Genomic DNA, 26,915 nt, shown 5'->3' on the forward strand with positions numbered 1-26,915 from the left:
GCAGTGATTCAATGCCTGTTTGTGACATAGGAACGGCTTTGCTGTTGCACCCTTCAGGTTGTTAATCTGAATTTTCTTTCCAGCAGATGTTCGGTTTGAAACATAAAAAAGTGTATCCTGTTCCTAAGTGGTCTGTGTACAAAAACGGCACAGTCTGCAAGGAATCCATCGAGATAGCCTGAACACTAGGAAGACATAAAAAATAACTGATACAATGTTTCAAAGCTTTGTTGTAATAGTAAATATATCCATGTTAGACACCTCTATTTATTTCTTCTAAACAGTAATTTCTGTTTTGTTGTGCAAAGGAAAAAAAAAAGCTAGCACTATGATAATGTTTGTTCAGCTAGTGCGAAGCATTCAGCCCCCAAATGTGGTCAATAGCAAGTGTAAAATGCATATGTTTTTCTCCAGTCTATTCAGGCACACGAATAAATAGTAAATTGTGAAGACGCTGATTCTCAAGCCGCACAGAAAACGGCTTTTCCATTACGTTGCATCATCTTTATTTGCGCGGTGTGTTTACCTTCACGACATGTTCGCCGGACAATCGCATAAATAGACCTTAAATAACTGAAATCGTATGGCGGTGTGTTACGTTTCAGGCGAACCGCTGCCAGTTTGGCATCTCTGCTGTGAGTCGCATTATAACCTTATTGGTACAAATGCACTAGAAATGCATGCGCAACAGCCATGATCTGGGTTTCGTTCCTGTAGTCTGGTCTGAGTACATCGGATCGTTATTCCAATTTTCTTCCTTTATTCCTTTTTTTTTTGTACATTCACTGGTTAAATATTTCATGAACTCATGAAATATGCATCAGTCCCTGACTTCATTCGTCTTGTTAATGCCTGAGTGCATATATATAAAATATGTCCCACATATATACACACACTCACGTTGCATATGGCGGGTCTCCATGACTTACATGCGCCCTACAAATGTGGAATCTTCTTTGTGTTTAGTAGCTGGAGTGACTGAAGAAGATCCAGACCACCTTCCTGGCAGGCGAACCAGGCCCCTCAAATGGGGCTCTGGCTGCAGATTGCCCCCCCCCCCCCTCGCCGGGACACTCAGACTGTACTGCTGGTGTGCGGTCTGAAGGACGGGGGGGCACTCTGTGGTGCCTTGCGCCACTTCCTCCTGTCCCAGCGGCAGAGCAGCAGCATCTTGAAGGTCACCCGGAAGGACTTGTTGCAGAGGGCGTAGCACACAGGGTTCACCGTGCTGTTGACGTAGCAGAGCCAGTAGCCGAGCTCCCAAAGCCTCTTGGGCACACAGTGGAAGATGGACACGAGAACCATGATGTTGTAGGGTGTCCAGGTCAGAATGAAGGCCAGCAGGATTGCGGTTAGGGTCCTAGCGGCCTTCTTTTCCTTGACGATCATGCTCCGCCTTTTGGTGTTGGGTGTTTTGGGACGGCTTGAGGGGGGGGCGCTGTCCGTGTTGAGGGAGGACAGACTGCCCAGCTGCCTTGCTCGACAACTCCGAGGCTTGTGCTCAAAGTCCCGTCTCATATTACCTTGCACGTCACTCATATGAATTAGGGGCAGGCACACCATCACGGTGCCCAATGGTTTAGCATCCTTCTCTGTCTCCTCCTCTGAGGAAGGGCAGCTGGAGATATCTTCCTGTCCTAGATGCCAGCTACTGTGGCTCACCCCTGAACGTGGTGATGGGGTCATCGCTCCCCTTCCCCGGATGAGCCAGGGAATCTTCTCTCTGATGGAGAAGACGCCTGGGTATCCCTCCCTGCCCTGGCTCTCTCTGGCCGGAGTCTCCCTGGAGATCCGTATGCTACTCCTGTTGCTGCTGGTGTAGGCTCGTGGCCAAGTGGATGCTTGTGAAGGTCCCCGGCTCCCTACTGAGCCCAGCAGGCTTGACAAATCACGGCTACGATTCTTCGTCTCCCGGTAGACGCGCCAGTAGAGGACAATCATGATGGTCACAGGGAGGTAGAAGGCGGCGATGGCTGTAGCGAATGTGATGATGGGCTCAGACAGGAACTGGATGGAGCATCTCCCCTTATCCACAGTCCTCTTTCCCACAATGTACTCCCAGAACAAGATGGCGGGTGCCCACAGCACGAAGGAGACGGTCCAAGCCAGGCCAATCATAATCGCCGCCCTCTTGGGGGTGCGCTTGACCCGGTAAGTGAGGGGCCGTGTGACGGAGAAGAAACGGTCGAAGCTGATGACCAGCAGGTTCATGACGGACGCGTTGCTGGTGACATAGTCGATGGCTAGCCAGATATCGCAGGCGAGGTTCCCCAGAGCCCAGCGACCCATAATAATGTAAGTGGTGTACAAGTTCATGGAGATGGCTCCAAGGATGAGGTCTGCCACAGCCAAGCTGAGCAGGAAGTAGTTGTTGACCGTGTGCAAGTGTCTGTTCACCCGAATTGAGATCACGACTAGCAAGTTGCCGATGATGGTGGCCAGAGAAAGGGGGCCGGTGATGAGGACGATCACTACTACCTCCCATATTCGGTGACCTCCCAGTGTTTCCATGGTCACATTGGAAGCCTCAGAGACACATGAGGCGTTCATCATGGTGCAGACTGCAGAATTAAAGTAAGTAGTACAGCGGAGAGGCCATGCTTTCAGACTGGGTTCCCCTTTACCATCAAGTCTTAGTCGGTTTCCTCTGACAGGCTGGAAGAAAGTGCAAAGATTAGCGTAAGTAAACAACTATCAAATCCCGCAAATCAAGTGACGGTCGGCTCGGACTGGACAGAGGATCGTATTTGTTCATTTTTATGTCCCCCGTCGTCCTTTTGTAAACTTTCCTAAGTAACAATCTAGAATGGAGACCGTGATTAAATGCACATGGGATGCAAGTCAATTCCAAATAATGCTGTCAAAACAAAAATTGTCCCAGTAACTAATTGCTTATTGAGTTCATTCTCCATTGTAGGGCTTAAGACATCTGCTTACTTAGCTTGGTAGATGCATGGTCGTGTATATTCTGTTGGCTTTTCTGAAGATGAGTTTCCACTGTAACATTCCTGTTCAAGGCGAGAAAGTGAGACGGTGTTGGTAGAGCAATGCCCTTGCGATCACCTGACCTTGCTGCCCGTTCCTCTTCCATTATGATTCAGTGTGCCTTCGATATGGGTTCGAAACGGTGTTCTGTCAGTGGCCTAAGCTGTCAGGTGTTGCTGAGAGACGCTTGAGAGGTACACATGGGTGCCGTGATGTACCGAGGTGAGGTAACACGTCTTGGACACGCATCCGATGACAGCATGGCAAACAGGCTTATCGCCTGCCCCCCACTGCCTTTTCCCAAGAAGGAAGCGGACTGGAGACTGACTCTGCTGGTCTTCATTAGATTTTGAAGCACCGGCTTGTAAAGTGTATAAAGAATCTTGGCGCGCGTGATGTAGGTGCAATGTTTGATGTCCTGTGTTTTTGGCTGGCCAACAGGTGCAATCCAACAGCTGTTTGCTAAGCGATAACGACTCTTTTTGCGATTACGGCACTAGGGAATGAGGCTGGCTGAGGCACCGAGCATTACGGGCATCGGCTGTTTGCGTTGTTCAGTGGCTCTGTAGTACGAGGTCCCTGAGAGCCAGTCAGAGGCCTCGCTCAAAAGGTTTCAGCTGCCTGCCTTAGTAATGCAGTCAGAGGGGGTAGAAATCGCTGTTTGTGTACCTGAAAACCGCACCAGCCAGGTCCCCTTTCTAAACCACGAGGCCCATGATCCTCATTATGGCTATATTGAGCTGTATTCATTAAATTCATTAATTCACCTTCGTCACATATGCCAATGTCAATGTAACACTAATCATTTAGATGTGTGGTCATTTTTCCATCCATTTTTCAACCCCTTCTAATCGAATCATGGAAAATGGCCATGTTTTGTATAGTATGTATGTCAAATAAGATGTAATTTATTGATCCTTGAGAGAAATTAGTCCCCCCCCCCCCTCCAGTATAAAAAGTCATAAGCAAGACCTAGGGAGCCCCAGGATTTGAACCTGGGGTCTTTAAGTTTGCAGTCAAATGCTCTTGTACTGAACTACGCCTCTCCAGACATAAAACCTGCTTTTGTAATCATATTGAATAAATATATGTAGCAATATATTAGAATGTATAAGTAGCTGGTGAAGTTCAGCAGGGTTTAGCGTGGCAAGTTGTGTAGGAACCTAAATCCCATGTTCGGTGACACTGGCTCCTGTCGTTCAACAAGTAGATCCGTGTGCTAACAATGCAAAGATCATCAATTCGGATCAGCTTAAGGACTAAAGCAACAGCTGCTTTCGCAAATTAAATCAACTCTGACTTGAAGACACTTTCTTACAGAGCATTGCGCTGATACAAACTGGGAAATGCACATTTATGTACCAAATTATTTTTTGTAAGTATTGATAGTTGACAGTGGGGTCCATCAAAAACCAAATAAATGTACAAAAGGGTTGCCCACCCCATACCACTGCACTTTCTAGAAGGACCTCATCGTAAAAGGTCTTCAGACAAATAGCCGCCCAAACCTCCAAAATTTCTACGGCACAAATATGGCACGCACTGCACCCAACATAGTTACCAAAACTGTCAGACAAAAATGTCTGAGTGGCATTCCCCCAGTATAACACCCCACCCCCTCCGCCTTCCCGGCACCATCACAACTCACTGCATCCGAGGGATTTAGAGGTGCGGTGCTCAAGGCCCACTGAACAGGAGGAAAGGCTCCAGATAACTTATAACTCGGAATTTGCCAGCCTGGTGCTAAGCCAACGAACATAAAGACTGCGGCCGCAAATTAGGACTGAGCAGGAAGTTATTATCGCTGGTCCTCAACGGCTTAGTACTGCCTAGCAGCTGCCCGTTTTAGTGAACAAAATGCATATAAGCTAAAGCTTCAATTACTGCCGATTTTTGATATCTGACCTTGGCGTCTGTCAAGTGTGAAATAATAGGCCTATATACACTGGGTATATATTTCTCAAAGGAAATAAGCAAATCTATACTTGCAGGAGGCTCAACGTCTGTTTTTAGAATATAGCCTAGTTTCAATAATTCCCTTTTCGCTTATTCTTTGTTTGCCTCAAGATTTCCCTTAATCTTCAAAAGTCATCTCTAGATGAATACTTCAATCAGCCGGGTTAATCAGAGTCGTTATGGTAATGCTGTCCTCTGATATAACTCATCGAAATCATAACTAATTTTCGGAAATTACCTTAATAAGACAATGTGCATGTATCACTTTTTCTCGCAGACTCGCAGTTACTATCGGGAAAGCTCTTCTTACCAAATATTGCTGGTTTTCTGTTTTTCCAGATAATGCATAGTTTGGAATACTTTCACGGCTGTCAAACATTAATACGGTAGCTCAAAAGTGTCAGCGGATGCCTCCTATACCTCCAAAAAGTACCTCTATACCATATAAATTAGGTCCACTTCAAGCAGTAACCAAAGACCCGACGAGCATGGACATAAAACGAGAGGATTTGGTCTGAATCTGATGCTGTTCATTAAACTTGTATAAACTAATAATAAGGTTATTAAAGGAACGTTGTAAACTTTATAGAACAGAAGAGCACTAAATTATCATCACAGACCATGTTATTACAGTTATCAGTTCAGACCATCGGTCAAATTTATCTACGGAAATTTAAAAAATGAAAAATAATCGATTCGACAAACGCCATCAAATAGGCTATTATTAGTATTTATCGTGAACTATTTAACCGTAATAAGCTGGACAACATGTGTACACTTACCAATTTGTAAAGTGAAGACTTTTGCCACGCTGTATGTTTTTATTGTAACTTCTGGCAAATACCGCAATTAGGAATATATTCTGTTGGGCTCATGCAGGGAAAGGAAGCCCCAATTCCCCTACATGGTCCCTCCACTTTCATTTAGCGGGATTCAGAAATGCACCAGCACCAGCGGAGAGGACGCGCCGTTTCTGGATGCGATTTTCCTCCATTCGGTGCAAACTAATTCATTCATCCGTCTTACAAGTCGGCGGCTATAACTTAAGGAGTCGAAGCACGCATCTGGGTCTCGTCGCTGTAACGTGGAAAGAACGTGTCTGCAGGAAAAAAAAACTGCCTGTGAATGAAGACCTGAAAAGGATCTAACACCCCCTCTAACAGCTCGACTTAGCCCCGCGTCCCCCAGCAAGGCGTACAGGTGTCTGTGAAGTCCCGAAGCATCCCAGACCACTTATACGCTTAAGGATCTAGTTTACGACGACCGACCTCCACACGCGGTAATAATAAAATCGCCCGAACGTAAATGGATAACATGCAATGCATATTTATCAAATCAACTCCAGGGCAATCTCGAGCAATGCAATTATAACACGATTTATAACAAACAAACAGCTGAAATCGATGATCGGATGGTGCTATTCGATTATATCTATACTTTAACAGAGTTCATTTAAAAGATAGTGAATCAGTATAGGTCTACACTGTATGTGTGGACTTAGGTTTTGATATTTTTGTCAGTTATCACAGGTCACAGTTTCAGCTTTTTGTCTTGCTTGGTGTATTCTTATTCACCTCTATTTTGTTTAACGCAAGGCTGGCCACGCGCAAATGGGACACCCTGAACTTCTAACATTTCCCTCAGAGAAGAAACGTGGTTGTTTCACTGCGAAGTTAGACTCGGATCTGTGATCGACACACGTGGTTTATTTGGGAATTGCTTATTTGTGGAAGTTCGTGTTGCTCTGTAAATGTCCACATTTTCAGCGTAATCAGCAGTGTTATGTTGGCATATTTAATGTATATTAGCTTACATCATATCTTAACAAGGTACAGTTACTCGCTCAGGAATATCTGCTTAAATGGCCTGTATCCTAAAAATGAATAGCCGAAGCGTTACTCAGCAGAGGGATACCAAACATTCGTGATACCTGACGACTTCTTCCCCATTAGCAGCTGATCATATTCACTGTGTGAGCCCGGGAGTATCCATTACATTCTTTAGGAGAAATAATTGTAATACCAAAAAAATTTATTTGTGTTTATGTTCTTTGGAGTTAATCATTGGAATTTGGGAAAAGCACACAAACATATGTGATGCAGTGTTTCTTAATGGGCTAAATGACTATTTCTAGAGAGAATAATCCTAGTGACTAGAGGAGGTGGGACCAAGACACCTGATTGATTAGTCTCGCCTCCCCTATGCTTGGACTCACCTCCTCTACAATTTAATTGGTTCTGAGAGATTACCAGTCATTTTCCATTCTGCCCTCAGAATATTTTTGTCTAAGTAGAACTCCTTCATTGTACTGAATTTAAACGTTCAGTGAAAAATAACAGGCATGCAGTGGTTTGCACTGTTACCTCACACCTCTGGGACCAGGGTTCGAGTCTCCGTCCTGGCTCCATGTGTGTGGAATTTGCATGTTCTCCCCATGTCGTCATAGAATTTCCTGCAGGTTTTCTCGTTCCCCGCAGTCCAAAAAAAAAAAAAAAAAACGTTACGGCGAAGTGGAGTTACCGAATTGTCAATAAGTGTGAATGGTGAGTGTTCCTTGAGATGGGTTGGCACCCCATCCAGGGTTGTTCCTGCCTTTTGCCTGTAGGTTTTGTGATACGCTCTGAACCCCCTACAATCCTGTAAAATGTTGGACAAGCTATTATAGAAGATGGATGGATGAATGGAATACTGACATTAATGTGCTGATATATCAAGACTAAGATATTTCTAGCAACCTGAGATCATGAAGATGGCCTCAGATCTCCTAGGTGAATTACCTACAACATTAAGAATTAAACATAATTAAATGCGATCTCATTCATTTCTTCCTTCAGTCTGGACATGTGTAATGATTCAAATCATCTGCCGTTTTCTTGAGCGCTTGTCCCTTTGCAGAGAAACCTTACGTCCGTTTACAGCAACATTCCTTAAAGGACTCCTTTGTTCTGCCTGACATTTTCCTGCTCATGCATTGTTCTTGAAACAGGCTGAATTTCTATTTCACGCACTCTTGCATTCTAATTGCAATCAAATCTGTAAGCCCCCCTTTAAAACTATTAATCTATCTATCTCAGAACTGCTTATCTAATACCGGGTTGCATAGACCCTGGAGCACGACTGTGAACCAAATGACACATTCGGGGATGCCAGTCTGCAGTGTTTACAATGTCAAAAAATATTGTATAGTACCATGTTGTACTACATTAAAACCACTCTGAGCTGGACTGGGTGAGGTGATTGGCAATCGTTCATTGTGTGAGTTCACTGGAATCTGGCAAAAGTGTATGAAGTTGTTTTCGAGAACAGCTACAGCAATTACAGGGAAAACTGCTCCTACAGGTCTCACTAGGGACAATGCAGGATTTGCCAAAAAAAAAAAAGCTGGTTAACTCTCCTGGTCAGCTGTGACAGCTCTTTCGACATTAAATCTAACTTACATGCTAGGAGATTTTATTTTATTTTATTTTTTACCTAAAATAGCTCCTTTTTAAGTAACTTTTTTCTGTCAAAAGTGTATCTAAGTTGCTGTGCTGCCGAATGTGAATTTCTTAGTTATAAAAAGCATATTATGTGGACTGGTGATCTTTATGATTGCAGTACTAACATCAAAATCAGGTTTTAAAACATTTGTTCCCAGCATCTGTATGATTGACATGAAAATAATCTATTCGGCCATCTAAAAATAGATCTATTTTGTTGTTATAGGCCCACTAATTATATTTTGTATACGATTATCATGCCCGAGAGAGTTGGATGTTTTTTTTCTTTTAATCCTGTTGCCTCCTGGCTTTTTCGTTAATTGCATCACGTTAATTGTTCATCTACATCACCGTGGGTGTTATATAAAAATAAACCGAACGAAACATAATTGCATGTATGCTAAACATCGGCACCATGCAGACCTTCATTATCCTGGAAATCCCGGGCGGACCGCGTCAGCTGTCACGTGGTTAGCGGTATAATTAAGTGCCTGCGCTTGCCTGTGCGGATGGAAGGACGGTCCCTTGCATGTGAGATTTGTTAGGCAAAATAGGGGTATCGATAGCCCTCGAAAGTACCGGGGTCAGTACGATCGCGAGTCTTTTACTTGACACGGCAGTCCATAACATCTGGATTAATTTCGCTACCATTTTAGAAAAATATTTTCGCACGTTTCCCGTAACCCGTTTAGTATTTATATAAACTAATTGCGTGCCTGCCGTCCCGTACCCTGTCTTTGCTTAAAATGTCCACAGCGGAAATAAAAATTAGGCATATGGCGTCAGGGGTGCTGTAAAAAAATATTGAGGGCCGCCTTATCGTACAGGACACACTATAAAAATGTGTTTATCGAAATGAAGCTGAGAAATTAATTACGGGGTCCTTTTGCAATTTCCGTCATGTTTACAAATGGCTTCTCCTGCACAGGCAAAGATAAAAAAGGGGGCCGGGGTAGGGGGTGTGTGTGAGTAATAATAAAATTAAGTGGCTAACTGGGAAGAGATAAGGCTGCCAGGAGAAAGGTGAGTTCAGGATTCGGGAGATGGCAAAAAATGTGAGGATACGGCTGTTACAGCCCACGTGGATGCAGCACTGTCCGTGGGGATCGGTCCTGGGGGGTGGGGTGGAGGAGCATATGGTAAGCGGACGTAACGCTGTTTTCCGCGTGGCCCTCTCGCGGCTGTTATTGGTGACACATGTTTGCCTTTGGCTGTTAACAAGCTGAGAGGGACTTGTTGGATGAGTTAATGAGTAAGCTACAGGCCTCACATCTGCTCTGGAGGCTTTGGTGGGGCTCCACTGCATTGCTTACTGCAAGCACAGGGATGCGGGTGCGAGCTGAGAGCTGATTGGCCCCCTCCCCTGTCAATCCCCAATTCAAACCATATCATTGGCTAATAATAAGGCTGGCCCTTCTATGAATTATGACTCCCCCCAAAAGACAAGGACCCCCTGGATGAAGGTTCTCTGGTATGATATTGTGGGATAATCTAATTATCTAATGGATAATGACTAAAGGTAGGGTTTGAGTATCATCAACACAGGTGGACATATTTTCTCTTCAGTTAATCCAGCGTTTGTTGATATCCCCATGCTAATAGAATGAAACTGTGGTTTATAGGGTCCAGACTGGGCTCAAAATGGCACAGATAATCCAATGCTTACCCATGAAGGGATACAAAATGTTACACCGGCGCGTGTATTTCCACACTTGACTTCTTGTCGGTGGACGGCCAGCACCGTGTCGCTCCCTGTACGCGGCGTGGAGGAGCTTCTCATAACGGATCGCAATGGCATGGTGGCACTGGCACTTATGGGGACGGCAGGTTGGCACTCGGGGGGTGGGTGGCGAGCATGCCTTTCTTCATCCTCTGGATCCCTTTTGATGTCGCAAGAGGGAAGGGGGGTCTGTCTACCGTCAGCCTGAGTCGGTGACAGTCACGCTCCTGTTCCAGCAGGCCACAGCGACCAGAAGCCGGAAAAATCCAGGACCCGGGCACTGGAACGGCAAAGCTCCGCCCGCCCGGCCTCCAGGCAGCTGCAATACCGCCAAACTTTCCGAGTAACGTTTACCAGAGGGTCCTGTCGCGTTTATGTGCGGATTACCGCTGTGGTGTTCAGTAGGGTCACATCTCCACGGCTTCAGTGTTCTTCCTGTTTTGGCATTGATTTTCTTCTCAAGGGCCAAAATTGTGTGGTTTACGTGGCTCAAGTCAAGTCAGTTGCCACGTCGTCCATATACAGGTATACAGTGGCTTGAAATCATGTCCCCCAGGACTAAGGTGAAACATAGGGTGCTTTTCCACTGCACCAAGAACCGGACTTTTGGTACTTCATACAAGTACCATAAGTATGGAACTTCAAGGTGTCGGCTTACCACTTGGGCTCTGTACCCTAGCAGTGACCCTCCATGAGAAATGCTCATGGGTACCTGTAACTCCACATGATGTAAACTTTGTGAAGGATGGATGGATGGATGGATTATTGGGCTACATCAATATTATTATTGAAGTGAACAGTTCTGTTGGTCTTATATTTATTATTTAACCAATACATTTATCCAGAGTGACTTCATACTTAGCGCACCTCCTTACGGAACTTGATTCTTCTTGAATCGTCATCACTGTGCTGCTTTACCACATGAAATTTCCTTTTCCAGCTTGCGCAGAAGATACCGTTCCGTGAGCTCAGCGCACGGGACCGCAGCGGAGACACGTCCCCTTGCATTTCTTCGCCGTGAACGTGTGAATCAACATCTGGCAACTGCGCCTTTTCCGGGTCTGGAAGAATGTACGGCGAGGCGTCCTGTAAACGTGGAACGTACATTAACCACGGGTTCCTCCTCAATGAAGGTTCGGTAAACATACACACTGTGACACGGACATCTTTCACACCGGCAGATGTGGCTCGCGGCTGCGCAGAGTCATCGTCCCCCACCAGTCGCTCCACGCTGATGACTCACTCCTGAGTCAGAGTCAGGTTTTGGGCTCTCGTCGGCTAGTTAGCTAAGCTCTCGGAGGTTGTTTGTTCAGTGGACGGGGGCCCGGTGCACGCAGATGGAGAGCCTGGTATGGACCTGACTGCGTGCTCTGGCAGCCTGGGCAAACACACAGTAATCTCTGCTTCTCCACAGCCCGTTCTGCTTTCACTCAAGCGGGAGTCACCGAGAGCCAATCGACGCCCAAGCACCCGCCATCGCCCCCCGTGGTGTGCTCGCCGCGCTGCTGTACACGCACTCAGGACCGCGGGGAAGCGGTGAGTCCACCCAGCATGTCGAGAAGCCCATATCGAGGACCGTGTCTCTTTTAGTTCAACGCTGGTGCCGTGAGGTTTGGTCTCGGTGCTTTTCAGTATCTACTTGCTTGTTGCAAAGACACCAGCCGAATTGCTGTGCGTGTCCAAATCCAGTGACAGTTTGACACCGGTCAGTTCTCTACCTGGCGAAAAACGAATAAAGAAATTAATTGTAAACATGATGGGCCGCTTCTGATATTCCCTCCCACTGGGCCTGGAAGGTTGCTTTCTTCTTAGGTAACCCCTAGTAGGTCTTTTGCTCTGAACTACTATCTCAATAGTAGACGAATTATCTTCTGATATCATCAGGACTGTCTCCACCTTTCCAGGGGCCCAGATAAAGCTTTACTTAGGAGTCACCCCTACCTAGAAAATTGCTAGTTATTTCACTTCCTCCACATGTAATTTGGTGGCCTTTGGTAACTGCGTATTGTCCCTATAAGGGCCCTCGTCCAATGTGGCGTATAATTTTACGTACTCAAAGGCCCCTGTCAAGTGCTGGACCCCAATATCCATGGCCCCACTGACACCCCTGGGTAGGGCTGGACCTAGATATTACCATCTTTTTACATTCTTTGCTTTGGTGTCTTTTTTTACCGAATGTAGCTCTGTAATATCAATGCAATTATTATTATTAATCGAGATCAATATATGAGGCTCTGCACTCTCCTCGATGATTGAATCTCATTGTACTGTGTACAATGACAAAAAAAAAAGGAATTCAAATCCAAGTATTTGTCCAAAGCAATTGCGTTTTTTCCTTTGTACGGCAGATTTTTTTTCGGGTGGAATTAGGTTAGGCACATTCTCACAGGAACGTCAACAACCCAAACTGCTACCCGCCATCATGTGATGTAAGCCATCCGACACAGCCCCCCCTTGCCCCCTTCTGGGGAGAAGGCATCTCAGTTACAGATAATGTTTACAGCTTTTGACTTTTGAGAAAAAAATCCCAGGCTCATCGCAAATTAGACTCTGGGTCTGTACCTGCCCTTGAGAAACGCATAATTGCATGCCCCCCGGCCACTCTCCGTCCTCATTCTCTATGGCAACTGCATTGAGCCCTGGCCCATCTGATTGGCTGCAGACTCCTTTATGACATCATAATGCACACTGTCCTTGTGACATCATAATGTATGTCTGCATGGATTCCATCCCCATTCTACGTGATATTGACCTGGCCTCTGAGCTCAGGTCATTTTCTTAACAAGGGAGCGTGCGGGGCTACGAGACGCCACCATTCACCTGCCCCACCCCCCAACCCTCTCACTGTGCAGTGCCACTGCAACAATCTATTTACTTAAGTAGCATAGTTTTATCATCCTCTGCCTCCCGACCGCCGCCTAGTCCTCTCTCTCGCTCATACACACGTGCATGTTTACCACACATCTCCCTCTCCAAGAATGGCAAAGAGGACCTCACGCAGACTCAGCGGCTTACCGTGCCTGGGGGAGTGAGCGGGGGACTGCACAGTGTCTCCCTGACTGATGATGAACCCCCGGCAGGGCAAACGGGGCCTCTTGTTTATATTTATCTGCAACACCCCCCCTGTGCGTAGCACACAAGTGGCAGAGTCACCGCCCGATTGTCCCGCTGCGGGAGTCACCTATGGCGTTGGCACGGCGACTGAGACTACTGCTGCTTTGTAAAACCAACACGCGCTTTATTTTTTGCCCCCGCTACGGAGCTTGGGAGTATATTTTTGTTTTCCTGTTGTTATTCCTTTGTTTGCTGCATGCGTTTGTCCTCAAAGCCATGTAAGACCATCAGGTAAATACTAGGGACACATGGGGACAGTATGAGGCTCAGTGGGCTGAGCCTCTGTGTTACTGATCAGAAGGTTGCTGGTTCAAACTCGCTTTAGTAGAACAGCCACACCTGTAGGCCCTTCAATAACACCCGTGCTGCTGCCCCCCCCCCCCCCCCCCAACTCCATGGGTGCTACTGCAGATCTTGTTCTCAGTTATGTCTGTGTCTCATGGAGAGCAAGATGGAGTCAATAGTACAATTATTATTACATGTGTTTCTGTGACACAGGTCATTTAACATGCTGTGTACCATCCTCCAAAACATTCAAAATGTCACGGGACAAATACCAAGCAGTTTCACGCACTCTGCTTTATTGCACTCAAAATTTGAACGAACATCTGCAAACGTCGTACTAAACACCAATTAACATGGACACAAAAGTCATGTGACAATAGTCATATGACAAAGAAAAACCCAACATCAATTAACTAAGAATATGCTTTTTTCTGTCTGTCATATGACTATAGTCTATGTGACTATTAGTCATGTGACTATTGTTTTTTTTTCATGTGACTATTGTCACATGACTATAGTCATATGACAGAAAAAAACCCCAACATCAATTAACTAATATGCTTTTTTGTGTGTCATATGACTATTGTCACATGACAGAAAGAAAAACCCAGCATCAATCAACTAAGAATATGCTTTTTTCTGTTTGTCATATGACTAGTCATATGACTATTGTCACATGACTATGGTCATATGACTATTGTCACATGACTATAGTCATATGACAGAAAAAACCCCAACATCAATTAACTATGAATATGCTTTATTTCTGCGTGTCATATGACTTATCACATGACTATAGTCATATGACAGCTAGAAAAACCCAATGTGACTTATTAAGAATCAGCTTTTCTCTTTTCTGCAGTCTTTCAACATTTGGTAAACAAGTACAGGAACAGAAAATGTCAAAGAAAAAAATCAAATCCACTTGACAGGGGCCCTTCGCTGACTGATTCTTCACGCATCTGACATATATTTTACACTTAATATCATAAAGTCAGCTATTTACAGAAGAAATTCAGGGCAAGTAATGTTCTTATGTTTTATGTGTTTAGCACAAAACAACAACTCAAACCATAAAAGCCACTTTGTCTGCATGAAGGGCAGCTTTCTGCATATACACAGGGTGACCAGATAATCCATGTCAGTGAGGACACTCTGACACATAAGACATTCCTCTAAGACCAGGAATCATTCTCGTCACCCCATGTTGCCCCCTTTCCAAGGCAGCAATGTCCTTCTTAAGGTATGGTGACCAAACCTGCACACAATATTCTAGGTGGGGTCTTACCAAGGAATATAATCGTAGCATCACCTCCCTTGACTTAAACTCCACACGCCTACAGATGTAACCCAACATCCTATTGGCCTTTCTAATTGCTTCCCCAAACTGAAGAGAGTGCGACATGGAAGCATCAACATACACACCGAGGTCTTTCTCATAATCAGCTACCTTTATTTCCGCGGAATCCATAGAATATCTGTACTTTATATTTCTGCTCCCCGCATGGATTACCTTACATTTATCTATGTTAAATTTCATCTGTCAGGTATCAGCCCAGTCGCTAATTAAATCCAGATCCCATTGTAGCCTCTGTGCTGCTAGATCAGTATCTGCTACATCACCCACCTTGGTGTCGTCTGCAAATTTAACCAGTTTACTGTACATATTGGTGTCAATATCATTAATGTAAATTAGGAACAGTAGTGGTCCTAAAATTGAACCCTGCAGTACACCACTATGAATGCAGGCCCACTGTGACATTGTGCCCCTAATAACTACTAGCTGCTTCCTGTCTGTTAACCAGTTTTCGATCCAAAGCTGCTACAGTTACTAAAATCCCAGCAGCTTTGAGCTTAAGCAAGAGCTGTTTGTGGGGGACGACATCAAAGGCCTCCTAGAAATCGAAGAAGATCACATCGCAGGCCTTTTTGTGATCAATTTCTCTTGTAGCTTCCTCAAAGAACTCAAGTAAATTCTACAATTTGATTGGTTCTCTCTCTGCACCCATCCCTGCAACCAATTCCTTCTGCCCACAGAATTCAATACTCTCATTAGCTGTAGTGGCCAATAACTAGAAAGAAAAAAAAAAAACACTTTCCACTTAAAAAGTGTTTTCACCACATCGGTGTCCCACTTAATCCTCATGTAACACCTGTGTTCCGCCTCACTGGAGGGGCTGGACTAATTTATTTCACGATGCTCAAGTATTAATGTGACAGAATTATATTTATGGAAATTCTGCACAGACAGCGAAAAAAGAAAACAATATATTTAAAAAGGACAAACATCTTGGCTCTTTCCCACAATATGTTTTACATAACAGTCGTTAAAACACATGACACATACAAATAAATATATAGTGGCATTTGATTTACACTTTTTATACCAAAACACAGTGAACAGAAATATGAACCTCATAAATATATGGAAAGTGCCAACACTCTAAATATAGAGAAATCTATCAAATATCAAAGGTATAAAAATGAAACGCGATTATAATGGGTGGAAGGGTTTCGCGTGTTTAGTTTGTAATACTTTGTATACTGTAATATTCAGAAGTGAATAGTTCAGGTCCAGGAAGTAAAAATCCAGACCAAGATTTTGTTTCAACCGACCACTTGAGTACAAAGACTCGCAGTCACAGAGTGCTCAGCTGGTTGGCTGAAACAAAATCTTGCTCTGGATTTTTACTTACTGGACTTGAGCTATCCACCTCTGGTAATATTCATCAGCAGGGGAGTTTCTATTGAACAGATCAGGGGCTAAGTCAAGTTTACCTGGGGTATGACGTTTTTTTGTTGGCATTGGGGATAAAATTGGACCCACCGACGCCCATGTTCGTAAGCAGTCTGACCTAAAGCTCTGTCAGCCATTGTTGAGTTGAGGTAAGTGTCTGAAACCTTTAAATTTCTTCATTTCCTCTTATTAAGGATCTCTGCCACAAATGTGATGTCAGACTGAAAAAATCTCAATGGGGTCGAAGGAGCAGAACCGGCCCCACGTTCAGCCCCAGCAGCCAGAACGGCCCGCTGACTCGCTGGAGCGTCTTTTGGTTGGTGCTCCAGCGCCGCGTCTGTGCTGATGGGTCCGCCGTGTCTGTGCTGATCCGTCCGCACTGGCACAGACACCCCTTATATGTTGGAAACGGGGCTCCGTCCCTTGACGCCGTCCGGATCACAACGTCACAACTGTACATTCAGGATGATGGAGCAAAGGATGAAGATGGCGTAGAGGAAGAGCAAGCCAAAGCCCAGGCGACGGTCCAGCTTCCAGTGGTTCAGATGGACACTTGACACCTGGGGGGGGGGGGGGCGGGAAACAGAGTGGGGAGGGAATTTAGGGACATCGCAGAAAAGATAATTCGACTGATACTAATTCAGCTACACCAGCAGTTATTCTTACAGAAGTACAAAGGAAATCTCACTAGCGCCCCCCAAAGCTGAATCCCTGTCCTGCATCTCACAAGGTAATACCATAAATTAAAAAAAAATCCATTTTAAGTGACGCTGCAAATATACTGAGGCTTGGGTCTGAAGCTCTAGGTTTTTTTCCCCACACCCAGCCGTGACTCTGCTGCCCCCTACTGTCGACTTCTCACCACGCTTCACGGGATGGCCGTCACGCGGCGCGCTTAGCGTTCTGGGAACGGGCCGCCATGGACGCGTGCTGACACCTTCGTACCCCTTTACCCATGACCTGGACGAGCTGCCGGGCGCCAGCGGAACTTACCGTAAGAAAGACAGATGCCAGGAGCAGGATGACGGAGTATATCAGTCCCTTGTTCTTGATGGAAACCTACAATGGCAGAGAGACAACACGCCAAGACTAAGCCGTGAGCAAGAGGTCCGACCCAATTAAGGTCTAACAGCAATAGAAAAAAAAAACTGTCCGTTCTTTTGCAGGTTTCTCTACCTTCATGTTCTGCAGCCCCCACCTCTCCATCCCAGGATTAGAATCCTGTCTCGCACTCGCCTAACTGATCCGCTCCTCCTTATCCAGTCCAGTCACTATGAAATGTTTATGCAAATGCCCGATATTTTCCAAAACGAGGCACAGACTACGTAATTCATCATACGTGTTTTGCCAAAATTCAATGCAGAATAAAATTAAATTAACTACTGGACGCGATGAATGAATATGAGTAGCTTTAAAAAGAGGGACGTGATGTATTTTTAGACTAACGGGCGACACGACGGAGAGGAACGGGAAGAATGAAGCAGGTGTTAACTGTGGGCGTCTGAGAGAGGAGAGACGCCATGCTATTCATGAGCAGCTAATTGTCCACCAGACTGACCTCTCTCTCTCTCTCTCTCTCTCTCTCTCTCTTTCTCTCTCATGACATGGAAGTGTGAGACACTTCAGCGCTAGTGTGGGAAAACGAAGAGAGAGGTCGAACAAATAGATTAATCTCCGGATTCTACACTTTCAACATTTGTCTTGACAATTTTTTTTTTCTTTTTTCACTATGCTAGCTTGCATCCCTTAAGAAGCAAATGGCTGAATTAAAAAAATGTAAACACAAGATGAAACTGGAGGAAGAAGGGAGATCAAGAAATCACGCGAGGAGACGATGGTACCTACTGCTGATCCATAGTCTACCACCAGGGTGCGCAATACCCAGGGAAAACCCAGCCCCAGGAGAATGTCGAAGATGTTGCTGCCTATGGAGTTGGACACTGCCATGTCCCCCAAGCCTGGACCCCGGGAACAACAGGGAGACAAAGAAGGCAAATGCTGACCTTCAAAAAAAGACAGATTTTATATACGCTTTCCACAAATGTATTTTTTGTAACGTGTTACTATAGGTAGACACAGATCACAATGTTTGAAGAAGTATGCATCACCAAAAGCATCCAAAGTGAGGTTTATTTTATGTCTACCTGAGATCCAAGGAAAAAGGTTTTTTTTTTCATAGAAAAATACAATTTTTATTTGACAGGAGGAGGAAGTTGGCAAAATCCCACGCGTGTGATGTCACCATAAATCCCAAACAGATATGAGTCAAAAAAACATAACATCCTCTACAGGAGATAAAGAGGAATTGCTGGTTTCGTCAAGATATAAGAAAACTGAATGTAAAAATCCTGAAATCATGTATCTGGTATCATGCAATGGGTCATGGGGTCCAGTGTCCTTGATGCACCAGAAGTGCCTAATTTTATAACAATTAATTGCTGGTCGTAATTTACCCATAATTCCTCTGAATAATGCTGACATCTGCAGGGACCACCTGCATGGCACCAGATCCACATAGCAAGCTTGGTGTCAGTATAGAGGGCAAATAGCAAGTGGAGAATAACATGACACAAGATGATAAAAAAAAATGCAGGCGAATGTGCAGGCACCTTGGCGGGCGACTATGAGGCTGGCCATGCAGTCGGGCACGCTGGTGCCAGCGGCCAGGAAGGTGATGCCCATAATGAAGTCGGGGATGTCGAGTGTGAGGCTGATGATGGTGACCTGCAGAGACACAGGCCATGTCGTCATGTCGTCACTGCCCCAAGGCGGGTACCTTACCCTCTGGCCCTCATTAAAACCTTTAGGTGTCCGTGACAATGCCTGCATCTCGAACGCCAATTATTTCTCTCAGCTGCCATTTTTAGGACCCCGGGTGCACTGGTAAATAAACACCAGTGAATTTTACTCCACAATATCTGGCCTGTCTTCAAATGTTACACCGTTTTTTGGACCTTGCTTGTCCATGCAGTTGCACGTAAAAATGTATAACACACAGTTACTACACATTCAGTTTACAGGTTCACACCTAAAGACAATATTTTTCACGTTTAAGGGCCGAAAACTCATTTATTAGTAGAACTACTTTCTTCTGCCAATGATTAAACACATCCATTCAGATTCCATTGTGTTTTATGTCTGGGATTTTAAGTAAGAGTATACTCACACTAAGTGTGAGTAAGTGTACGTGTGATTGCTCCGTGCCAGGCCCCCTTCAGCTAGACTCTGGCATGGTATGAATACAGTGAGATGCAACTGACACACGCATACGCACAAATAAGTTATACTTTGACCAGACCTGGCAGGAACAGATCAGGTAGCAACAAATATTTAACAAACATGGCCGCTAAGGGATCACTTTGGTCTGTGGCAGAGGTGCAGTGTTTGCTGGGAATTTGGGCTGACGAAAGTATCCAGGAACAACTGGATGTAACACACAAAAAACGCTGAGGTATTTGGTAAAATACAGAACTATCTTAAACGTGCAGCACGACTAAATAAAAATCACTGCATTGCAAACTCAAACCTATAAGAGGGCCGTGTGTCATCACCCAGGGAAAAATGCACTGTGCAATTTCATAGTAAAACTGTAAACTTGTTTGACAGTTTTACTATGTACTTTCGCAGTTTCACCATGAATTTGTACAGTGAATTGGCACACTTTTAAGGGCTCTACTGTGAAACCTACAAACTCTAAACTTCACTGTCAGAATTATTAAACAGCAGAACAGGTGACCATGAACTTCAAAGTAAAACAAGACTTCACAGTTCTACTATAAAACATTTGTGGTCGAACCGTGAACTTTCTAGTATAACTATGAATAATTAAGATTTAACTTAACATTAACCACAATGTGAGTGCAGGCCAGTAGGGGAGTGCGTAGGGGAAATAACCGTGGCAACCAGGCTAAGTGTGAGTACACCCTGAAGTTAAATAGAATTAAAGATCGCACACTGATTCACTACTGTGATTTTCCTGGCTGGCACAACTTGCACGGTTATAGAAAATGAAGCAACATCCTTCTAACCAATCAGATTCAAGAATACTAATAAGCTCTTTGTTATGTTGTTATGTGATTGGCTAGTTCAGGGTTTAAATAACATATGGAGGTCTGCTGACCTACAGGAAATCTAACCATGTGATAGCATGTTACTCCTCTATATTCCCAGTCCTGACAGGTTATGCCTGTTACATAGGTACTTGTACTTAAACCACCTTTGTATGCTGAACCCTTGGTGCCGGCAGACCCGTCCGATGGAGCCCCTCTTACCATCCACACCATGAGGTAGGAGAAGACTGCGATCCACAGCGTGGAAATCACGAAGGTGACCATGAACCAGCGGCGCCATCGCGGGAGCACGCAGTTGGGCACAGTGCAGTAGAGCAGCAGCCTGAGGGGCCAGGACACCAGCCACTTTATGCGATCACAGCGCCCTCCTGTGGTGGGGAGGACACACAGTCATGACAAGGTCATGCAACTTAAGTATCCTTTAGCCTTGTCACATGAAAATAACATAAGACATTTTTGTTGCCATGGTGTTCTCTTACTATACTAAGCTATTCAAATATGCTACACTAATTGCTATACTAAAACTTACTACCACAGCACTACAAATGACACTCAGCAAAATGTGATCCTTTCACACTATACTAACAACTATTCTTATATGCTACACTAATCGCTATACTAAAACTTACTACCACAGCACTACAAATGACACTCGGCAAAATGTGATCCTTTCACACTATACTAACAACTATTCTTATATGCTACACTAATCGCTATACTAAAACTTACTACCACAGCACTACAAATGACACTCGGCAAAATGTGATCCTTTCACACTATACTAACAACTATTCTTATATGCTACACTAATCGCTATACTAAAACTTACTACCACAGCATTACAAATGACACTCAGCAAAATGTGATCCTTTTACACTATATTAATAACTATTTTAATAGGCTATACTAATCGCTATACTAAAACTTACTACCACAGCACTGCATAAGACTCTCAGCAAAATGTGACCCTTTAAAATAAAAGCGTTTCTTATCTATTTGAACGGGAATCTGCAGAGATCTGAATTTCGGGAAACCGTGAACGGCCTCCACCGTCACAGGCAGCACCCAGAGTGTTGTGTGGGACAATGGAAAATGTCACTGGTTACCAAGCTACTATTGACAGCCCCACAGCATCACGCAGGCAGGGCTGACCCCCCCCCCAGGGTGACACTCACTGGGAATCCTAAAGGGGCTGAACAGTTCCTCTTCTTCATCATCTTCCTCTGCCTCCACGGGCCCTCCATTGCCCTCGGCAACCAACTCCTCCTTCGATCTGCTCTGTGCCCTCTCCACATCCCCAGCCTCTTCTGGAGACTGCCTTGTGGCCTCTGGGAGGTGGCTGCCTCCACCCTCCTGGCTTACACCCTTGGCTGCGACGACCCCCCCATTGCCGGCCGCAGAGTTCTGGGACAGCTGCTGCCTCTGTTGCCGTAGTGACAGGGAAAGAGAGAACAGCATTCGGGTGGAGCATTATATGGTGTACGAGCAAGGGCTCTAAAACCTTTCTCTTTTCGTTACCGTTTGATGCTTCCTGCGTATTCCAGGAATGTTCAGTTTGGGTCCAACTGCCCCCCTAAATGCTGCAGGGCGTCATTCACGCAGACAGCAGTGAAGGAAAACCTTCTGCAAATCCTCACCTCAGTGCCAAAATCCCTGAATAGTTTTAGTTTTTGTTTTCCCAAAAACAGCAGAACACTCCATCAACCCCTCGCTTCCAACACCAGCGCTCTGATACATTTTTTTCAAAAACAAAAATGTATTTATAATATTTTTAGCCCCATCCATTCATCTTTATTACAGGTTTGGTCTGAATTATGATTGATGAGTTATATTACCTATTTACTTCACAAGCTTATTTGTTTTACCTTTTACATTTTTATTAACCTACACAGCATCATAATATATATTGTAAGTACTTAAGAAACCTGTTTCATAAAGGAATATCCGTTTCCTGCGATCAGAGCTTCAGTCCCTTAACTACTGAGGCACTACTATACTAATCACTATACTAAAACTTACTACCAGAGTACTATAGTCCCATTAAGTATGGCGTCCCTTGCTGACCTCATTGATGAGTAGGCGGCTGGCCATGACCAGACGGGTGCGGGGGCAGAAGTGGCCTGTGATCATCACACGCATGCTGGCCTCGGAGAAGGAGATCTGCCGGGGGTGTGCCCTAAAGAGCTCGTCCACCATCACCACAGGGGGCTCGGCCGCTGACACGCCCCCTGCTGGGCGAGGGGGACACCTGTCAGCCCGTGGATATCATGGCGGACCCTCGACCGCCATCGTCGCCTACCTTTCCTCAGCAGGATGGAGGAGAAGTCGCCGTTCGCCCCCCTGTTGGCTGCCACGCCATCATCCTGCAGGTCGCTCCCCCCGCAGGACGAGCCAGGCCTCCCGCAGTGCTGCTCCGCGATCCCAAAGATCCTGCTGTTGAACCTAGAAGATGCAGTTCACACCACAGATAGACAGACACGCACATCAGTCTCCCTCCTGATAAATAATGTTCGCTAGCGACACCGAGCCCTGCTCTTGCCCACAGTAAGTATCTCTGCGCCAGTTTCCATTGCTCTCGAGAGATTCTCATCTCACTATATTTAGTGCTTAAAAGTTTCTCTGTGAAATAAGCAGTAATTGTGTGTCAAATGTACAAAATTTCCAGGAACACGTTAGACGTTTAAGGAGGGAGGCATATGATATTAATGCAACTCATCAGCATGTCTTTATACAGATGGATCTTCACTGAAGCATCTTAATATGCCTGTCAAAGGTACAACAAATGCCTCCTTAGCCACATTTGTGTTCACAGCTGCCCATAAAGTCAGTTCCTTAACCACTCTGGCACCTGGGGGGCACATGTTTGTCACACCCAGTTTGGTTTCTGTGACTTGTAATGATAAAAGGCTACATGTACCGGAACAGTCGAGATGCAGTGTGCGACCTTAGTGCGGCGTCAGGAAGCTCAGGTGATGCCCGCTGACCACCTGATCACATGATGCAAAACTTCCAATGAGAGCATTCCCTCAAGCCCGCCCCCACGGCCCCTATGACCAACCCACTATCCTTTGCTCCTCCCACTACTCCACCCCTAAGTGTGTGGCTGTAAATGATTGGGCGCTCACTTCATGATGAGGATGTAGAGGCCGTACATGGTGACCAGCAGCACAGATTCCCACCTATGATGGGGGGGGGGGGGTGAAACAGAGGATGGTCAAAGATGGAGGCTGCGAATGGGCGGCTGGTGTTGCGCGTCTCCGCAAAACAGCTCTCCTGGATGGAGCATTACCCTCCCCCCAACCGTCTTTACACCCAATGAGAGCTCGACGACGATACTCACCAGACCACCCTCCCGTCGTAGACCACCTATGGAAACACGAGACGGCATGAAGCTCACATCTATCCTCTACCTATCTACTGCACCCTAGGGCTGAGCGATATCACATCGATATTATATCTCGCATGCGCGATAATCACCAGGGCTCCTGATGATGGGCAAAAATATTTGGCCGGACTCTAGTTTTTCAGCATTGTGTGGACGTTTATTTACGCCCACAATTTGTTAAGTGGATTACTAATGCGGCGAAAATATTTATAGGATGCATTTTGTGACACCCAAAAGTTAGAAATCTGCATAAACTTCTGTATCTTTATGTTTATTAAATTCAGTTAGCCGAGTACACCACATGATATACGTCAGTGTGATACACACCTTGGCCTGTATTTATACAATCTGAACCTGAACTACCCACATGTGTCTGTAAAGGATTCCTTTTGTGGGTAACTTCTGCAATACTGACAATAACATTAACGGCATCGACAAACACACACACACACCCACCTGAATGGTATAGCCCATTTAAATAAATGCACAGCGTGGCAATTACTGTGTAGTAATGATAAAAATAACAGATATGCAATGGAGAACTGGGTATGGGGGGGTGGCATGGTCGTGCAGTGGTTAGCACTGTTGCCTCACACCTCTGGGACCCGGGTTCGAGTCTCTGCCTGGGTCACATGTGTGTGGAGTTTGCATGTTCTCCCCATGTCGTCGTGGGGTTTCCTCCGGGTACTCCGGTTTCCCCCCACAGTCCAAAAACATGCTGAGGCTAATTGGACTTGCTAAATTGCCCGTAGGTGTGCATGTGTGAGTGAATGGTGTGTGAGTGTGCCCTGCGATGGGCTGGCCCCCCCATCCTGGGTTGTTCCCTGCGTCATGCCCATTGCTTCCGGGATAGGCTCCGGACCCCCCAGTAGGATAAGTGGTTTGGAAGATGGATGGATGGATGGAACTGGGCATGATTATGCTGCTCTCACCAGGATGAGGGCTACCACTGAGAATAAGTAGAACAGGGAGTCCCGGAATAAGGGCCACCAAGTCAGGGAGATGGTCTGCAGGGAGAGAGGAGGCAGTACGTTAAGAATGTACTGTGATTAGCGGGTTGGGGATCTTTGCCTGTGATCCAGAAGGTCGGCAGGTCAAATCCCGGGGCCGGCAGACTGATGGTGTCCTTAGGCCCCTGAGTAAAGCCCTTAATCCCCAGCTTCGGGGGTGATGCACACTGGCTGACCCTGTGCTGTGACCCCCCCCCCCCCCCAAGCTTCCTCTCACCTATACATGTATCTGTGTGGCTCACAGAGAGCGAGATGGGACATGTGAAAACGAGAATATCCTACCAGGAAAGAATAAAGTATCACTATTCTGTTCTATAAGACAGGACAGAGATTCACAACATCCCAGACAGTGATGCGGACTGGGCCCTCTAGCGCACGACGTACCCGGTACGTGAAGACGCCGCAGATCCCGATGATGACCAGGATGTTGAAGACGGCCGAGCCGACGATTGTACCAACTCCCACGTCCCCTTTGGTGATGAACACACCTGGAAGAGTAAGAAGATCCTACTGACCAGCAGGAAGGGGTCGCGGGGTATCTGCTATGTGACAGTCACTCTCCTGCCATTATTTAGTATTTGTTCTCTTCAAATGTGGATATGTGATATATAATCTGATCTAGCCTGGATTGATCTAGTTTGGGTTGTGCGTAAACTCTCATAAGTCCTAAGCAGTCTGCAAGGTCACAGAAAGTACTTGACAAACTTGGCTGATGCCTGTGCTGACATCTATTGGATAAGAGTGGAACTGCGTGAAGTATAAAATAATGTAAAAACAGCATGACACTTAGGAAAAAAAAACAAGAAATTATGGCTGGAGTGGTTTACTTTTATACTCTGTGCCAATCACAGAGAGACAGAGCATTGGACGGAACTGACCAATCAGAGATGTAAAGAGTTCAGGGGCGGAGCTTCCAGCTGCCATGAAGGTAGCCCCTGCCACATCCTGACTTAGCTGCAGGTTCTGAAAGAGACACGTTATAATGCACAGCTATAATAGGGTCTCGGTGACAGAGCAGCAGTCACAGAGGAAAGCAGCGTTTCCCCAATCCGCTCCTCAGGGACCCGCAGACAGTCCACGTTTTTGCTTCCTTCTAATTCCAGGTAGGACTGTCTGGTAGGGAGCAAAAATATGGACCGAATGTGTGCGCCTGAGGATCAGACTGGGAAACGCTGGAGTAAAGGACCGTCTCTCTGTCTAGCATCTCTGGAAGAAGTACAGTGTGTTTGACGACATACCCCATCTGAGACTGACGCCACATATACCCCGCCTGGAGTTACAAAACAGACGTCATGGTAACAGCAGCCAGATAAGTAAAGCCGTACCAAGCCCAACTTCCAGGTCTGACAAGCAACCCTGGTGACTGGTATCTCCATCACACTGGAGAGGTCGGGCCAGAAACACAATGTATTTTTATACAGACCCTCAGAAACACTTTAGATGACTGAATACCAGAGACAACGTAGACCGTACCACAGCAACAAAGTCAAGGAGAGGAAATATTTCACGTTTTGTGTTTTTGCAGCTACTATTAAATATTATTGTGTTGTAATATACTGGTGTACTTTTCACGGCAGCGTCAGAACAACTATCAACTGTTATACATTTTTTCTTTAAACAACCGTCTGTTTATTAACTAATTCTTCTCTTTGTATTTAACCGATAAACAGTGTGAGCAGGCAGCAGGTTCATGGGTAGATACCAAAAAAGTTCAGCGTTTGGAGAAGCAGCTGCCGTTAAATCAGCGTCTGATCCTGCGTCAGGCGACACAGATGGTCTAGCAGAGTACCAAGATTCGTGCGTCTCCAAAAGCAGTCGTCGATATTTCACGATATTTACATTCGGTTCGAGGTCGTTCGGCCTGACGAGACGCGTTGGAAGAACGGGCCAAATCTCACCTCGGATATCTTTTCGAGAGAAGGGACGAAGTATTCGTCACAGATGATGGCAAGTGCGTAGAACATGTAGACGGCCTATGAGAGGCAGGGAGAGAAGGTGGGGGAGATGGTTTACAGGATAAACACAGTTAATTCCATGGTAGTCCACAGGGCCCCAAGTTTCCAGAGTCACCTGTAAACACCGTCCCAGTATCTAGAGGATACTCTCTACAAACACGTAAATCAGGCGTGGTGGAGGCTCAGGATGGAGGGCAGCACAATGCACAGCCGGGATCA

General features: G+C 45.6%; 2 protein-coding genes across 6 annotated transcripts in view; both read right to left on the bottom strand.

Moving 5' to 3' along the window:
- Nucleotides 1-1,074: 1,074 nt before the first annotated feature.
- LOC125727647 (muscarinic acetylcholine receptor M5-like) lies at nucleotides 1,075-5,825 on the bottom strand. Of its 2 annotated transcripts, none has more exons than XM_049004522.1 (2): nucleotides 5,724-5,825; nucleotides 1,075-2,655 (listed from the first exon to the last, which is right to left on the bottom strand). In XM_049004522.1, the coding sequence occupies exon 2, from the start codon at nucleotides 2,551-2,553 to the stop codon at nucleotides 1,075-1,077; it is 1,479 nt and encodes a 492-aa protein (XP_048860479.1). In that variant the 5' UTR covers nucleotides 2,554-2,655; nucleotides 5,724-5,825. The 2 variants fall into 2 exon arrangements, with proteins under 2 accessions (XP_048860479.1, XP_048860480.1); XM_049004523.1 differs by lacking the exon at nucleotides 5,724-5,825 and adding an exon at nucleotides 2,938-3,038.
- A 7,989-nt stretch (nucleotides 5,826-13,814) lies between these two features.
- LOC125727645 (sodium/potassium/calcium exchanger 3-like) overlaps nucleotides 13,815-26,915 on the bottom strand; it is a 29,350-nt gene continuing 16,249 nt past the window's right edge. For 3 of the 4 annotated variants that reach the window (XM_049004508.1, XM_049004509.1, XM_049004505.1), the window contains exons 4-17: nucleotides 26,640-26,714; nucleotides 25,620-25,704; nucleotides 25,126-25,229; nucleotides 24,664-24,738; nucleotides 23,687-23,712; nucleotides 23,472-23,525; nucleotides 22,646-22,788; nucleotides 22,411-22,577; nucleotides 21,522-21,768; nucleotides 20,548-20,714; nucleotides 18,886-19,000; nucleotides 18,122-18,234; nucleotides 17,270-17,335; nucleotides 13,815-16,836 (exon numbers count right to left, since the gene is read on the bottom strand). In XM_049004508.1, coding sequence (XP_048860465.1) covers nucleotides 16,723-16,836; nucleotides 17,270-17,335; nucleotides 18,122-18,234; nucleotides 18,886-19,000; nucleotides 20,548-20,714; nucleotides 21,522-21,768; nucleotides 22,411-22,577; nucleotides 22,646-22,788; nucleotides 23,472-23,525; nucleotides 23,687-23,712; nucleotides 24,664-24,738; nucleotides 25,126-25,229; nucleotides 25,620-25,704; nucleotides 26,640-26,714 — 1,551 coding nt within the window. In that variant the 3' untranslated portion in view covers nucleotides 13,815-16,722. The remainder of the gene's footprint in view (nucleotides 16,837-17,269; nucleotides 17,336-18,121; nucleotides 18,235-18,885; nucleotides 19,001-20,547; nucleotides 20,715-21,521; nucleotides 21,769-22,410; nucleotides 22,578-22,645; nucleotides 22,789-23,471; nucleotides 23,526-23,686; nucleotides 23,713-24,663; nucleotides 24,739-25,125; nucleotides 25,230-25,619; nucleotides 25,705-26,639; nucleotides 26,715-26,915) is intronic. The other variant, XM_049004506.1, reaches the window with a different exon arrangement.

Source organism: Brienomyrus brachyistius, unplaced genomic scaffold (genome assembly GCF_023856365.1).
Source record: "Brienomyrus brachyistius isolate T26 unplaced genomic scaffold, BBRACH_0.4 scaffold105, whole genome shotgun sequence".
NCBI lineage: Eukaryota > Metazoa > Chordata > Actinopteri > Osteoglossiformes > Mormyridae > Brienomyrus > Brienomyrus brachyistius.

Coding starts and splice junctions, on each gene's coding strand:
- LOC125727647 (XM_049004522.1), bottom strand. CDS start 2,553: ATGATGAACGCCTCATGTGTCTCTGAGGCTTCCAATGTGACCATGGAA.